Genomic DNA, 14,427 nt, shown 5'->3' on the forward strand with positions numbered 1-14,427 from the left:
TCAAATACTAAACTCACTAATAAATAATAATCTAACTTGTAGGCATCTTGAGTAACTGTAAGCAGATATGTACAAAGACAACTCCATTTTGAAATTGAATGCCACCCACTGGTCCTCTGATCCAATAATGTTGATATCTGCTGCTTATTTGTGCCTGCTCTCTTGCTCTCCTTTACATCACGTATGGTCTGTAGGCGTCACAATCTCATAAGGTTGTTCATACTTGAACATAAAATTTAAAAATAGCCACCCAGATGTGTGGCCAACATTATCTTAGGTCTAATTTCCATGAGCTGTTATAGTGTAATAGATTAAGCTATAGTATTCAACATATTAGTGAGTCAAACAGGAAACAACACTTTTACCACTATGGCGACCCTTAAACGAGTTACTTGATAAGCGCTCAAGTTTATTATTTCCATGTCCCATGAATGATATTGTCACAATCCCATTCCTAAAGCACTGATAATCTTGCGCAAATTTGTGTTTTGTCGATCACTCTATTTTTTTATTACGGTAAAATTTTGGCTCTTTACCGAAAGTTTCTTGTCCAAATTCTTGCTACTGTCACATATTGAGATGGATTTCGTTGAGCTAGAAAAACACGCTTTGTCTTTCCTTTACCACCTCCACTGCGAACGCATACTACATCTGCTTGTTTTTCCTTCATCAAGCAAATTTTTTCACCAACCATAGTTTCAAGCTGTCCCTCACCGTCGTTGACCTTTTAACTCGCACTGTTGCAAATGACTGACGATAACACTGATAAATAATTGGGAATATACAGCTAAATATTTATTAGACTCCTTTGAACCTGTGAAATTTTGATTTGCATGAATAGTCAAGGAAGGAGCATACAATTCCAAATATAGTGTTTTTTGTCATCATCCTACATCACTGAAGCCCTGTTAGGGCATTTTGATTTTAGTCACATGAGTGGTAGGATTTTATTGCTATGCTAGTGTATGCTGTAGCAAATTCATCATTATAATATATTCAACATCTTAAAATATAACTGTGCTCATACAAGTAACGTCAAAGTTTGGAGTATGAATAATATTATAAGTTAACTGCCACATTATCTGTTTACCCAGCAGCCTACATTTGAGAAGTAAAGGTGATATATTGCGTACCAATGAACTCCATGGAGATTTAAAAGTTAAAACTAACAGTGAAGTGACATTTATAAGATAAACTCTTAAGGGCATTTGCAAACCTAGATTATAAATCCTAATATAGTATATGAAGTGAGTATGTCTTAAGTCTTCATTTTATTTTTAGCGTAAATTAAGACATGATGACGTGATGTCTTCGACAAAAACAGCAGCTATTAATTTGCTGTTTCTACTTATTTTTTTCTACGCTTCAAGTGTTGAAATTTAATGCTTTAGCTAACTTACAAGAAATGAGTTCTTTTTTCACTATTCTTGTTTCATGGTACTTAAAAATAACTTGTAAAAAGTAATTGAACACTAATTACTTTTTACAAATCAGTTTTAAGTACAAGCAAGCATTTGTTCAGTATTTCATAATAGCGCTTTAGAATCACATTAAACTTTCTTATAAATATCTTATTTGCTAAGCCTCGTCATACCCCTTCAAGTAGCATCTATAAATTATTTGACATGATTTTGTATTGATTTTCTGATATGGAACTCAGAATTTATAGTTTGTAAACCAAATATTTTTTGATAATTGGTTAAACTATATTTTTAGTTTTAGACTGCTTACAGTCTTCAGATGTACAAATTTATGCTACAAGTTTAAAAGACAAGTTGATGGTAATAGATTTCAGTCTGATGGAATTTTATTGGTTAAATTTATATTATAACACTGCATGCATAGGACGGATCTACATCAAATGATAGGTTGAACTCGAGTAATTGTAGGTTAAAACTTGTATTTGCATGTACATATTAGTATTAAATGAAAAAATTGTGTCTTAAATATATACAGAAGTACGAAAAATGAAAGAACTTGAAAAATCTGATTCAAATGATTATATAAAAGAAAACCAAATATATATACATATATTTATGTTATAATTTTACATTGGCTAATGCTTTGGTGTTCTGCGCTTTTTTGCTGCTCGACGTTTTTTATTTCTTCGAGGAGTCCGATGTCGTTCCTTCTTTATTAGATTTATTATGACTTCATCTTCATTGGCACCTGCTTTCGGGTCATTTGCACGTTTTCCTGTTACCAGTATCTCTTCATTGGTTGCTGATAATATATAGAATGCCAGAATGATGAATAGTCAATTTATTTCATAGAAAAGGCTGTTGCTAGGACTATTAAGGTAACATAAACACATCTGTCCTTGACAGATTAAGCCTGATTGTAAATCGTATATTTAAATTAAAAGACAAGGCTAAAAGTGGTTTAGTCTGTCTTGTAAAATATTCAGTAAAAATCATTTAAGCAAGATTTTTTTATATAACATATTCAACATCATTATTTATAATGAAATTTCATTTGCGGTAAAAATAGTTTTATAGAAGGATTCACATCGCAAAGATGTGAAAATGTTTATTGTCATAACATTTTAATATACTCAGTCATCTGGACATCAACTACTAAACAATAAGTTAAACATATGGACTAGCACCCCTTTTGCCAGATTGAGATGAAATGACTTAGGAAAGCTACAATGAATTACAAAAGCAATATGATAAAGGGCTAAAACCAATATTTTTGTGTTTCTTATAACTAAAATATAAGGAAAAGAAGTGAGAGAGCTCACCGTTGCATGCTGCTATATGTAGAACAGTTATATGCTGTCCAGTGATATATCGATGCTGATTTAGTGCGCATTCACTCTCATATGTCTGGCCATCTGTCCCGCAAACCTCAAATGATGGGCTCCTGCGCCAACATGTTGGCATTTCAGTAAGGATGCAAACGAAAGCTTGAAAGGTTTGGTCATAGAGACATCTCTTGCACTGCTTATCCTGGTTACAACCAGCAGAATCTAAAATCATATGCTGATTCTTATAGTTACTTAGCCGCAAACTGTATGCGATTTGGTAAATGTAAAAAACTCAAGCACATTGCCACAGTCACATATGTAAAACAATAAAAAGGCAGCTGTATCAAATACTTTTTTAGTCACAGAGTAACCATAGAATATGATGTTTTTTAACAAATATGTCGTATGAAAATTTTGTATGCTTTAATGGTAGTAACAAAAATATTGTTTCTTAGGTAACACATATAAAGTCATATTAGAGTTACTCAAGTTTAGCAATTGTTTTAATTTTTTCAAAGAGTTATGACATATGTACCTAGCAAGCGTGTGGATTCATTGCAGGTGTTAATAGTTGGTAGAGTAAATGAAATATTTTTTAAGGTTTTAATTTTCTTAGGGAGGTACCTTTATTGCTTCCCATTGCTGTTCAACTAAGGATCCTAAGATTTGGAGTAAAAGACTCAAATTTGAGATTGGGTGTGAAAAACTACAATTTGCTGTGGCGAAACATTTATCCTGTCTGTTTGAGAAGTGCCAGACACTGCAATGGTCTCACACAACCACAGAGCCTCAGACAAAGCCACAGCACCACCCAAACCATAACCGAACATACCTACCAGTAAAGTAATTGCATAATTTGCACCGAAGAAAGTCGATGATTGGCTGTATTACATCTCGACACTATTTTCTTTATTGATTCAGGGCAAGCAACTACCTTTTACTCCAGAGGCTAAAAGATTGCTTGCACTGTTTTCATAATTTCCCAAAAGAAATTTTTTCCAACTGATATGTAAAATGGCGATATTTAAAGTGGAATGGAAAAAGGTCAATAAAGAATCGCCTATTTCTGTATTATTAATGATAGCCGACCTGTGCAGTTTCCATGATATGATAGTTTCACAGATAGGCTGTTATTGAGATTATGTTGAGTCATATGACACATGCTAGGATATGTTTGTCCATCAGTTCCACAGATGGGGTTTTCTATATCTGCATTGCATGGTGATGATGAAAGATGACACCTTGGCCTATTATACTGGTCAGTGAAACAGCGTGCTCCCTCTGTAGCGCACTGTACATTGCCGCAGGAGTAAGCTGTAAATAAACCCTATAATATATGAATCCGGTCTTTTAAGTGATAGGACCTGAGAGCAACACAAAAAATTTCCTGTGAATTGTACGCATGCCAAAATGATTTAGTAAAATATTTAGCCAATTTGGATTTAATTTATAAATACCATTACTAACTATCCAGTAACGGTAGACAGACTAATACAATATTAAATCATTGAAAAACAATCATCTGTTCTCTTTTCAATATGGTAGGATGATGATAGTTTAGAAAAAGTTCAGAAAAAAGTTCAGAACAACTGTTTTAAAATAACTGTCACGTTTGTATGAACAGTACTGAACCAGTATTATCGCATACATCCAGTCAGTGATTAAAGTCTGGTACACAGGGTAATGGTAGCTGGGTCAATTTGACAGAGGGCTCAATAAAACCAAGACTGCAATATGCTAAAAATCAAACTGATGCCTAAGGATTTAATCACAAACCTTTTACCAGACTACTCGAAGTATGTCTAATGAAAACACAGAGTTACACTTTTAAGAAGAGGGCTGCAGCTACACAATTATAAAGGTTTCACCTTGGCACTCTCCGTAGTAGGCGACACTAATAGATCGTCCCTGCCTGCAGTTGTTTCGTAGCAGCTGGCAATGATGACTGTATGTTTTGCCATCGCTGCCGCATATTGGTCCTAGGATTGTAAATACAAAAACATTAAACAACCATTTTTTCTTTACTAACTGAATGTTCTTACAGTTTTTGATGATCAAAAGTTTTCATTTTCAAAATATACTTTCATCTAACTTAATTGCAATCAGCTAACTGTCCTATGAAGAGAGCTAGCTAACTGTCCTATGAAGAGAGCTAGCTAACTGTCCTATGAAGAGAGCTAGCTAACTGTCCTATGAAGAGAGTTAGCTAACTGTCCTATGAAGAGAGCTAGCTAACTGTCCTATGAAGAGAGCTAGCTAACTGTCCTATGAAGAGAGCTAGCTAACTGTCCTATGAAGAGAGTTAACTAACTGTCCTATGAAGAGAGCTAACTAACTGTCCTATGAAGAGAGCTAACTAACTGTCCTATGAAGAGAGCTAACTAACTGTCCTATGAAGAGAGCTAGCTAACTGTCCTATGAAGAGAGCTAACTAACTGTCCTATGAAGAGAGCTAACTAACTGTCCTATGAAGAGAGCTAACTAACTGTCCTATGAAGAGAGCTAACTAACTGTCCTATGAAGAGAGTTAGCTAACTGTCCTATGAAGAGAGCTAGCTAACTGTCCTATGAAGAGAGCTAGCTAACTGTCCTATGAAGAGAGCTAGCTAACTGTCCTATGAAGAGAGTTAACTAACTGTCCTATGAAGAGAGCTAGCTAACTGTCCTATGAAGAGAGCTAACTAACTGTCCTATGAAGAGAGCTAACTAACTGTCCTATGAAGAGAGCTAACTAACTGTCCTATGAAGAGAGCTAACTAACTGTCCTATGAAGAGAGCTAGCTAACTGTCCTATGAAGAGAGCTAGCTAACTGTCCTATGAAGAGAGCTAGCTAACTGTCCTATGAAGAGAGCTAGCTAACTGTCCTATGAAGAGAGCTAGCTAACTGTCCTATGAAGAGAGCTAGCTAACTGTCCTATGAAGAGAGCTAGCTAATTCATGAAATTATGCACACAGATTATCACCTAATTTAGCGCATATTGTATATACCTGTATATCTTTTTAGCGCCTCAAATTACTTCCTATATCTGATAAAACAAGCACTTGGGTTTCCATTATGCAGGCTGATAATGTAAGCTCCAAGCTTAATTTTGGCATTGACGGAAGCTGAGTTTGTAATAATTTCATGCATTATTGACTTCGTTACTTGAGCATGTATGGAGTTGTGTGCAAAACAAAAATTGTTTTGACTAAGCTTTTTTAAATGTTAGGTTTGTAGAGATATGATCTAAAAAGGCCTATGACAAGCCCATCGCAGAACAGTAGTTGAGCTGATCTTCTAATCTATCCATCTATCTATTTATCTATCTATCTATATATCTATTTATCTATGTATCTATTTATCTATTTATCTATCTGTATATCTATATATCTGTCTATATATCTATCTATCTACCTATCTATCTGTCTATTTATCCATCTATCTATCTATTTATCTATCTATCTGTATATCCATATATTTATATGTATATCTATCTACCTGTCTATCTATCCATCTATTTATCTATCTATCTATCTGTCTATCTATCTGTCTATCTATCTATCTGTCTATCTATCCATCTATTTATCTATATATCTGTATATCTATATATCTATCCATCTATCTGTCTATCCATTTATCTATTTATCTATCTATCTGTATATCTATATATCTATCTGTATATCTATCTATCTGTCTCTCTATTTATCTATCTATCTGTATAACTATCTACCTGTCTATCTATTCATCTATCCATCTATTTATCTATCTATCTGTATATCTATCTGTCTATCTATCTGTCTGTCTATCTGTTTATCTATCTGTCTATCTATCTATTTATCTATCTAGCTGTATATCTATATATCTGTCTATATATCTATATATCTACCTATCTATCTGTCTATCTGTATATCTATCTATCTGTCTATCTGTATATCTATCTTTCTGTATATCTATCTGTCTGTCTATCTATCTGTATATCTATCTATCTGTCTATCTATCTGTCTATCTATCCATCTAATTATCTATCTATCTGTATATCTATCTATTTATCTATCTATCTGTATATCTATTTATCTGTCTATCTATCTATATATCTATCTGTCTATCTATCTGTATATCTATCTATCTGTCTATCTGTATATCTATCTGTATATCTATCTGTATATCTATCTGTCTATCTATCTGTATATCTATCTATCTGTATATCTATCTATCTATCTGTATATCTATCTATCTGTATATCTATCTATCTGTATATCTATCTGTCTATCTATATATCTATCTACCTATCTATCTGTCTATCTATTTATATCTATCTATCTATTTATCTATCTATTTATCTATCGGCTAATAGAAAGTGACAGGCAACTCTTAATACCTCTCATTGTTTATAAGCTGATTGTTAATACTCGGGCCACACCGGGTAGCACAGCTAGTTTTTGCATATTTTCTACAGAAAGATTGAACAGAAAGAAGATAAAAAAGTTTCATACTTTTAACGTTAGACTTTTCTATGCAGTACTAGTTGTACAACTAGTACTAGTACTAGTTGTACAATATGAAAAAGTCATAAAATGGGTCAACTCTTTTACATATTGTCATGCATAGTGTTTTCAGAACCCCATTTGGACAAACAAATGTTTGATCTAGCTACGATAAATATTACAACAAAATCAGGTTTCATGCTACAGGAAGTGCTACATGTACACATTCATTTAATTATTGTCTCTGTCTAAAAGTAGAAAAACTACCTTCTGCATGACCATAAATAATTATATCAACAAACTTCTATTTCGTGAATTGAATCACTATTAATATGGTTGTTGGTTGTAGAAACAATGGTTGTCTAAGCTTATTTCTCCGCGGAAACTTACATCATTAGTAGACATACATGTATTTCCGTTTTACAAAGCAATCCACTTGTTAAAGATTTACACACCTTTTTGTGATAAAGAATTCTTGGAGCATAAAGGGTTGCATAAACATTTAGGTATTCCATTAGACTTTATCCGACAAAGTTCAGCCTCACCGCATCGCTTTGCGAATGATGTGCATCCATCTGAAAAATATTTAAGTCAATGATTACTTACAGAGGCAAACAAAAGAACTTGGGTTTTTATAACAAAGATATGGTCACTTACTATAAACAGTTCTATTTAATATACTACAGGTTAATTACTGCAACTGGATCAGCGAAAAAAGTTTAAAATGGGAATATTTGTTTTAGCGAAAATATAAACGGTGATTACTCAAAAAACTATTTAGGTTTCAGAGGCATACATCTGCCCAATGTCTGTTCTTGAGATGCAGCCTTGATATAAGCTTCACAAACAAATATTGGACCGAAATCAAATCTTTTCTGAGCATTCACATTCTGTGTGTATTTTAAATTATACTCGAGAGATTGCTAGCAAAAATGTGTAGTACTTAGGACCTACTCTTTTGTGTGGTTATCAACAAAGTTTTTAGCAAACCACCAAAACCTAATGCAAACTTTCCTTGACAACCTTTTGCTAAATATCTTATACATAAGAACAAAAGAGTACACAAGTATTAGGGTCAACAATTATAAAGTTAAAGATAATGTAGCAAGAGTCATGCTTGTCCAGTCATGCTTGTCCATATACATATGGTAATCCCATTGCTAAATTGCCCACATGATAATGAGCTACTCATAAGTATCATTATTAGCTGTTTGGTACAAATGCCAGATGAAGCCACACAATCAAAATTTGTGAAATTGCTGTTACGTGTTAACAGCTGTACGTAAGTACAATTGCAGTGGACTAAACATGACATCAGCCATTAGTAAACCTGAAAAAGCAAACCATTCGATGAGCAATTTCACTCCATTCTTTCCTGCATATGTTGCAACTTACTCAGTTGATGAAATAACAGGGAGATGGTGCATAATTATGGTTGTTTATCATAATCCTAGTATAGTGAATTAGCAAGGGTGGCATGATCTGTATAAAGTTATGCAAACAGGTGATTAGACCGATATGCTACGATGATCGTAGGCTATGAGCATTACCACAAACCAGCTTACACCACCTGCCAATACTAAGCCAATATTACTACCACTTCCTTTGACTAATGTTGTTACATAAAACAACGTCATTTTCCGGCATCTCTTTTAATATACCGAAAATGTATTCAAAAAGTGGGACATCTATTGTTTATGTGGAATGTCAATAGAGAAAGGAGTGGGATGCTGTTTAAGACAATAGAGTTAAATAACAGAGAACTTTGAAATGAGGTACTCGAGTAATTGCAATCCACTAATAGCATTTACACATCCTAGAGATCAAGGCCAGCAAATGCACTAACAAAAATAGACCAGCAAAAATAGTACAAGCTTCAAGTAACGGAATCGGAGTTTTCCTCTCAACATTAATGCGCAGTATGATTCTCCTGTGAAATCTTTGGCATTTTGTCTTATAAAACTGATATGAGCGCAATCATGAATTCCTTTTTATTGATAAACAAATATGTAAACAGAACTTTTTGTCATTTACAAATAGCATTGTACCGTAAATAGCCGTAAATTCAGAGTTAAACGGTGTCTTTCTAATAAATTATGGTGAAGTTTGACTCATTGTCCATAATGCATAAAGAGAATTGTTTTGCTTATATCATTATTTTTAAATGTTTTATCAACAATTTGATCCGCATTTTATACTTAAATCAAATAAGTGAGGTGATTGAAATTCGAGTTCGTTGCCAAAAAAAATTATTGTAATCACAGCCATGTTCCCTTTCAAGCAAAAATACATCCACATTTCCTTGAATACCCTACCTGTTCCACTGCCTATCTTTATCTAGTTTTGAACAAATCAGCTGGGAAGTGTAAGGAATTCACCAAAAACTAGCCAATGAAACGTTCTTATTTGCTTAAGTCTTAGATTAGATGTAAAGTCGAATGACTGAAACATTATTTGTGAAGTTAATAGCTTGTGAGGTACTATGTTTGTAAAACCAAAAAACCAAAAACCGAAGTATTTAATTTTTTGATGACATCTATTCGTATCGTGCCAGCTCTGAGTATTGTTTACTGTTTAGTATCACCTCTGAGAACGCGATATTCAAATGCAGACTGGTTTTTGAAAACACACAAAAATTTTCTACACAATTTAAAACAAGTTTTGCAGAAAACTATTGCTATCATTGGCAAGGCAGGTAGTTATGCTATGGAACTGGGATACAAAGCAACAACAACCTGATTACCAAAATACATAAATATAAATACATTAGCATTATAAGCTTTCAATGATTAATATGGTCCTTAGTTTGACCTAGTTCTAATTGGTGGGTCTATATGTACAACAACTATACAAATACATAGTTATGGTTACTTAGTGCATTACCACAATAATGCAATTAAATCATGTAAATTTCTGGATAATGAGGACACCTTATGATTTTTGGAACCAGCTTTGTCTAGACTACAAATCTTGTCGCCATATGAAATATATGACGATCAGTGAACAATTTAAAGTAGTACATATTTATGAGAACATATTTTATGTTAATTAAAAAGTTGTAAATTATATCTAGTCATTGTATCTGTAAAACACCAGGATCTATCATCATTATACTGTTTACTAGCTAGCTTGAAGCAGTGTGAGTCTGGTGTATGCTTTGTTTTTATAAGCTAAAATAACATGGGTGGAGTACTTATTTTTTGAACTCTGATTACTCTCCGTTACTGATTGTTGATTTTTTACACTGGCCAACGCCAATAGTTTTCTGTCATTTCTAGAGCAATTTTGATTGAATGAGATAAAATATGGCTGGTACTTTATAATTATCTCGGCAGCCTTACAAAAAAACTACTACGAAAAAGCCTCAATGATTTGCCTGAGTAAATCTGTTGTGTAAAGATGTGGTAGTTTGGACAATCCAAGCTGATTCTGTTGTCTAGAATCATCAGTGAATAACCTGTGAGTTCTTTTATGAAACAACACAAAGATATGCATTACTGAGTCAGTTATGATATCTATCCTGAGACTACTACTAGTCAGTACTAGTACCTCAATTTGTTCCTTAATACTTTTCGTCAACTAACAAAATTATGTATTGCTCAGTTAATAAGCATTTACACCTTCGTACTGAGTTACGAAGATATATTTTAAATCTTTATCATCATTATTATTATAGTTGTAGATAATGCTACACAAAAATAATGTTATTGTTTGAGACACAGCCAAGTTTATTGTAGTTCCAGAGTTATGACATTGGATAGATATTTGAACATCGGAGAGATTAACTGTCAATCTAATTTCTATTGTTAAATGAAGTTATTTAGTACAGTTGACCAGAATGGCTGCAGCAACTCTGAAGTCATAGCAGTAAAGGCATGTAAATACTGAGTTGTCTTCTCTTACGAAAAAATAATTCATTTTCATTGAGGCGAAGTTAAAGCTTTTGGTTTTTTATAATTATTTACTAATATGTAGCTTGTGTTCTACCAATTAGTGTTGTGGTAATTTGTGTGAGAATCTGCTTCATGTTTCTTAGCAAAACAAAGAAAACAGGCTAAATATAATTTAGGCTAAAACAGCATAACCATTCAGAACATCATTAATGTATATATAAACTGTCTTCAGGGAACAAAGGCAGCTGTATTTTTAGGATAATTTTTTTTATCAAACTTTGGAAAATTCTTAAAAGAGCGCTTCCAGAAAACCTTTTAACTATTTCTATAAAGAGTTACTGATACTGTAGCTATTTTAATTTTTGCATGTTTTATAATTTTCTGTGTTTCAATTGAATATACAGACATGTTCAAGGCAGAGCATTATTTAGAGTGCTCAGATAAAGGAGTGTGCGCTATTATAATAAAGGAGTGTGACAGATAAATTGATATGCGCGTAGATGGCTCAAGCATACATGAAAGAATGTGTGTCGTATGTCTCATAGCTGCGTATATTGAATAATGCTATTCTAGCCGCTGTCCACACTCCCACAAATGCCATAGTCGTAGTTTACGCAATGTAATTGTAATATCTGTTTACAAGCAAAAAGTATTAAAATCATAAAGCGAGTCACTATCACAACTTCAACCCACACATATTTCGTGTTGAGCTTGATGCCATAGGTGAAGTCTTTATTAGTGTTCAATATAAGCAGCTATGGAAGAAATGTCTAATGCAACCATATGTTTACAGCAAAATCTTGCTATGATGACACCTGGCGGACTGAGCCACAATGACCTAGTAGGGAGATTGGCATAGTTCATAACTACAGATTTCAAAGTAGCATGATTTAATTGTACACGAACCTAACTTTTTTATGCCCAAAAGAGCAATGCAAATAGGGCAGGGATTGCACGAGACATTCAGTGTTCACCTGATTTTAGTCACTAGAGGCCTATGAGATGGTTACTGTTGCTCATCATACTAATATATTTAGCTATTCATCACATCGTCAGACTTGACAGATATTTTCGATGGTAGCTTCCGCTTCCTGCTAACTCATTATAGTTGAACAAGAAGTCATGTTACATATTGTCAATTAAATGCAGCCTATAAAAAACCTTAGCGAACACCTATGAAAAATATTTCACAAATTTTGAGTTACTTTATAAAACTAATATAAAGGCCTGTTACCAGTAGCAACCGCACCGATACTGATAGTTATCGTACTGTTAACAATATTAGTGAGGCCTCATTTCCATACATCGTCTAGGTCACCGCATGGTTAGCAGGTCCTCGATGTCATTTGACAGTAATACATCTATAAATAATTATTTTCCATGATTATGTAGATAAATTCATCTACTCAAGAAATTCAATGTTGTTTCCAGTTACACCTGTTCACTAGTTGCCTTGTTCCAATAGACTTGCTGGAATTGTAAAGTAAAACTTTCATTGAATGCAGAATGCCTGGCACTTTGTGGATAGAATTAAAAAATCCACTTGTTATGTGTACATAGTTTGGTTTCATCAATCCCACCTGTCGCTAGAGACAAAGTGTCATAGAAGCAATTTACGCTATGGTACGATGTCGCACAATCAAGTACGATCAGGGTTATGTTAGTACTATGATTCTTGTGTCGCTTGTGCAAGGGCTTAAGAAAGGTGTGAATATCAGACCTAATTTGTGAAACCGATGAAGACGATTACACTTGCATAAAACGTATTCAAATTTATCATAACTTTAAATAATGCTAGTGAAAACCACTAAAACTTATAACTAGTTAACATATTAGGCTTTTTAAAGATATTTATCATAGGTGAACTAGACTAAGGTTCCTGACAGGATTACCGGTAATTGGTAATTTCAATAAAATTACCAATTACGAGTTTTGTCAAGCAAGAATAACAAACCTATCAAAATAAAAAATAGTGTAAGTTGTTCAGCAGCTCAGAGTAGAAATTTAGCTAAATATTTTTTAGAAACCTAAAAACTAAGTCTAACTGCTATGGAAGCATTTTAATGAGTTGAAAGTTTTTATTGTAGCACTTACCAAGGCAGGCAGCCACACATTTGTGAGGATGACCATATCTCCATTTGATTTTCTCACTAGCCGAGGAAGGTTCGTTATCATCTGAGTAGAACTTTTCTCCGGAAGGTTCTAATCTGCAGCATTGTTGTCTAGTGACATTGCTTGCTAATAATGTACTAACATCAGCCTTGTTCTTAGATGTGACACTCCACCAACATGAACCACCTAAAATGCAGTTGAGTTAAGCAGATCAGGCGTTCTTATGTATTGCAAGAATATTTTTTACGCTAATTCAAACATCCTCTGTATAATGTTAGCTACATTTTAAACAAAAGAATGTTTCGAAGGGTTAATAAAACATAGTAAAAATAAAATATATATAAATGTAACACAATTTTTCATTAGCTGTTTTCTTTTTATGGCAAAAAAGGTAATTAATATTTATAATATGTTATACGAATAAGAATAATAATCATTGAGACATTTGATTAGTGTGTCAAATTCTCAAGCTCCCTTACCGGAGACTAATGTCCAGAGCTGAAAACTAATAACTATTATATAAAATGTTTTTGCTATACGATCCATCTCCAGGGTTTCTGCAGGGAACTTGATTACTTCGCTGGAAGCATTAACAACACAACTACATGTAACATGACTAAGCCAGCTCCCACTAATATATCCTAAATCACTAAGAATTGAACCAATCAGCTCGCATTTCCTTGGCCTGGTATGATGTGTCGCAACGCTGGTCAAGACAAAAGGCTGTATGTTGGATGAGACTAGCAATGACAGGCAGTTAGGATTACTCAAACTGCTTTTGTTCTCTTATTTTATTATGTTAAACTTAACAAATTTTAGTCCAATTACTTGAAGGTATGATGCCTCAGATGCAAATGCAGAAGATAACATTATAATTAATGTCAAGATGCTGAAGTGAAATTTTTTTCAGATGTTACCAATAATTTGAATTCATATGGAGAGTAGGCAGATGACATAGAAGATTATATATAATATAATATAGAAAATTATAAAGTGCCAAGCTTGTGAAAATAGCAAACAGAGAATGAAATTGGGTTTTGTAAGTAGAGACGTTGTGAAAGTGTGGAAAAGCAAAGAATTGGGTTTTCACAAATTTTTGGTAATTATTTATACAAAAATGATTTTGTTTTGTTGATCAGTTTTACACAAAATCTAGCCTTGTTTTAATCAAAGCCCTTTAAACATAATTTTTTTAATTTATTACAATT

At 33.4% G+C, this 14,427-nt stretch overlaps 1 protein-coding gene across 1 annotated transcript; it reads right to left on the reverse strand.

Moving 5' to 3' along the window:
* Positions 1–1,787: 1,787 nt before the first annotated feature.
* LOC137391392 (follistatin-like) lies at positions 1,788–13,808 on the reverse strand. Its single transcript, XM_068077851.1, has 7 exons — positions 13,699–13,808; positions 13,202–13,405; positions 7,670–7,789; positions 4,618–4,728; positions 3,839–4,063; positions 2,744–2,971; positions 1,788–2,223 (listed from the first exon to the last, which is right to left on the reverse strand). Exons 1-7 carry the CDS (start codon positions 13,763–13,765, stop codon positions 2,057–2,059), a joined length of 1,122 nt encoding a protein of 373 aa, XP_067933952.1. The 5' UTR covers positions 13,766–13,808; the 3' UTR covers positions 1,788–2,056.
* Between the last annotated feature and the right edge of the window lie 619 nt (positions 13,809–14,427).

This window comes from Watersipora subatra, chromosome 3 (genome assembly GCF_963576615.1).
Source record: "Watersipora subatra chromosome 3, tzWatSuba1.1, whole genome shotgun sequence".
Lineage (NCBI taxonomy): Eukaryota > Metazoa > Bryozoa > Gymnolaemata > Cheilostomatida > Watersiporidae > Watersipora > Watersipora subatra.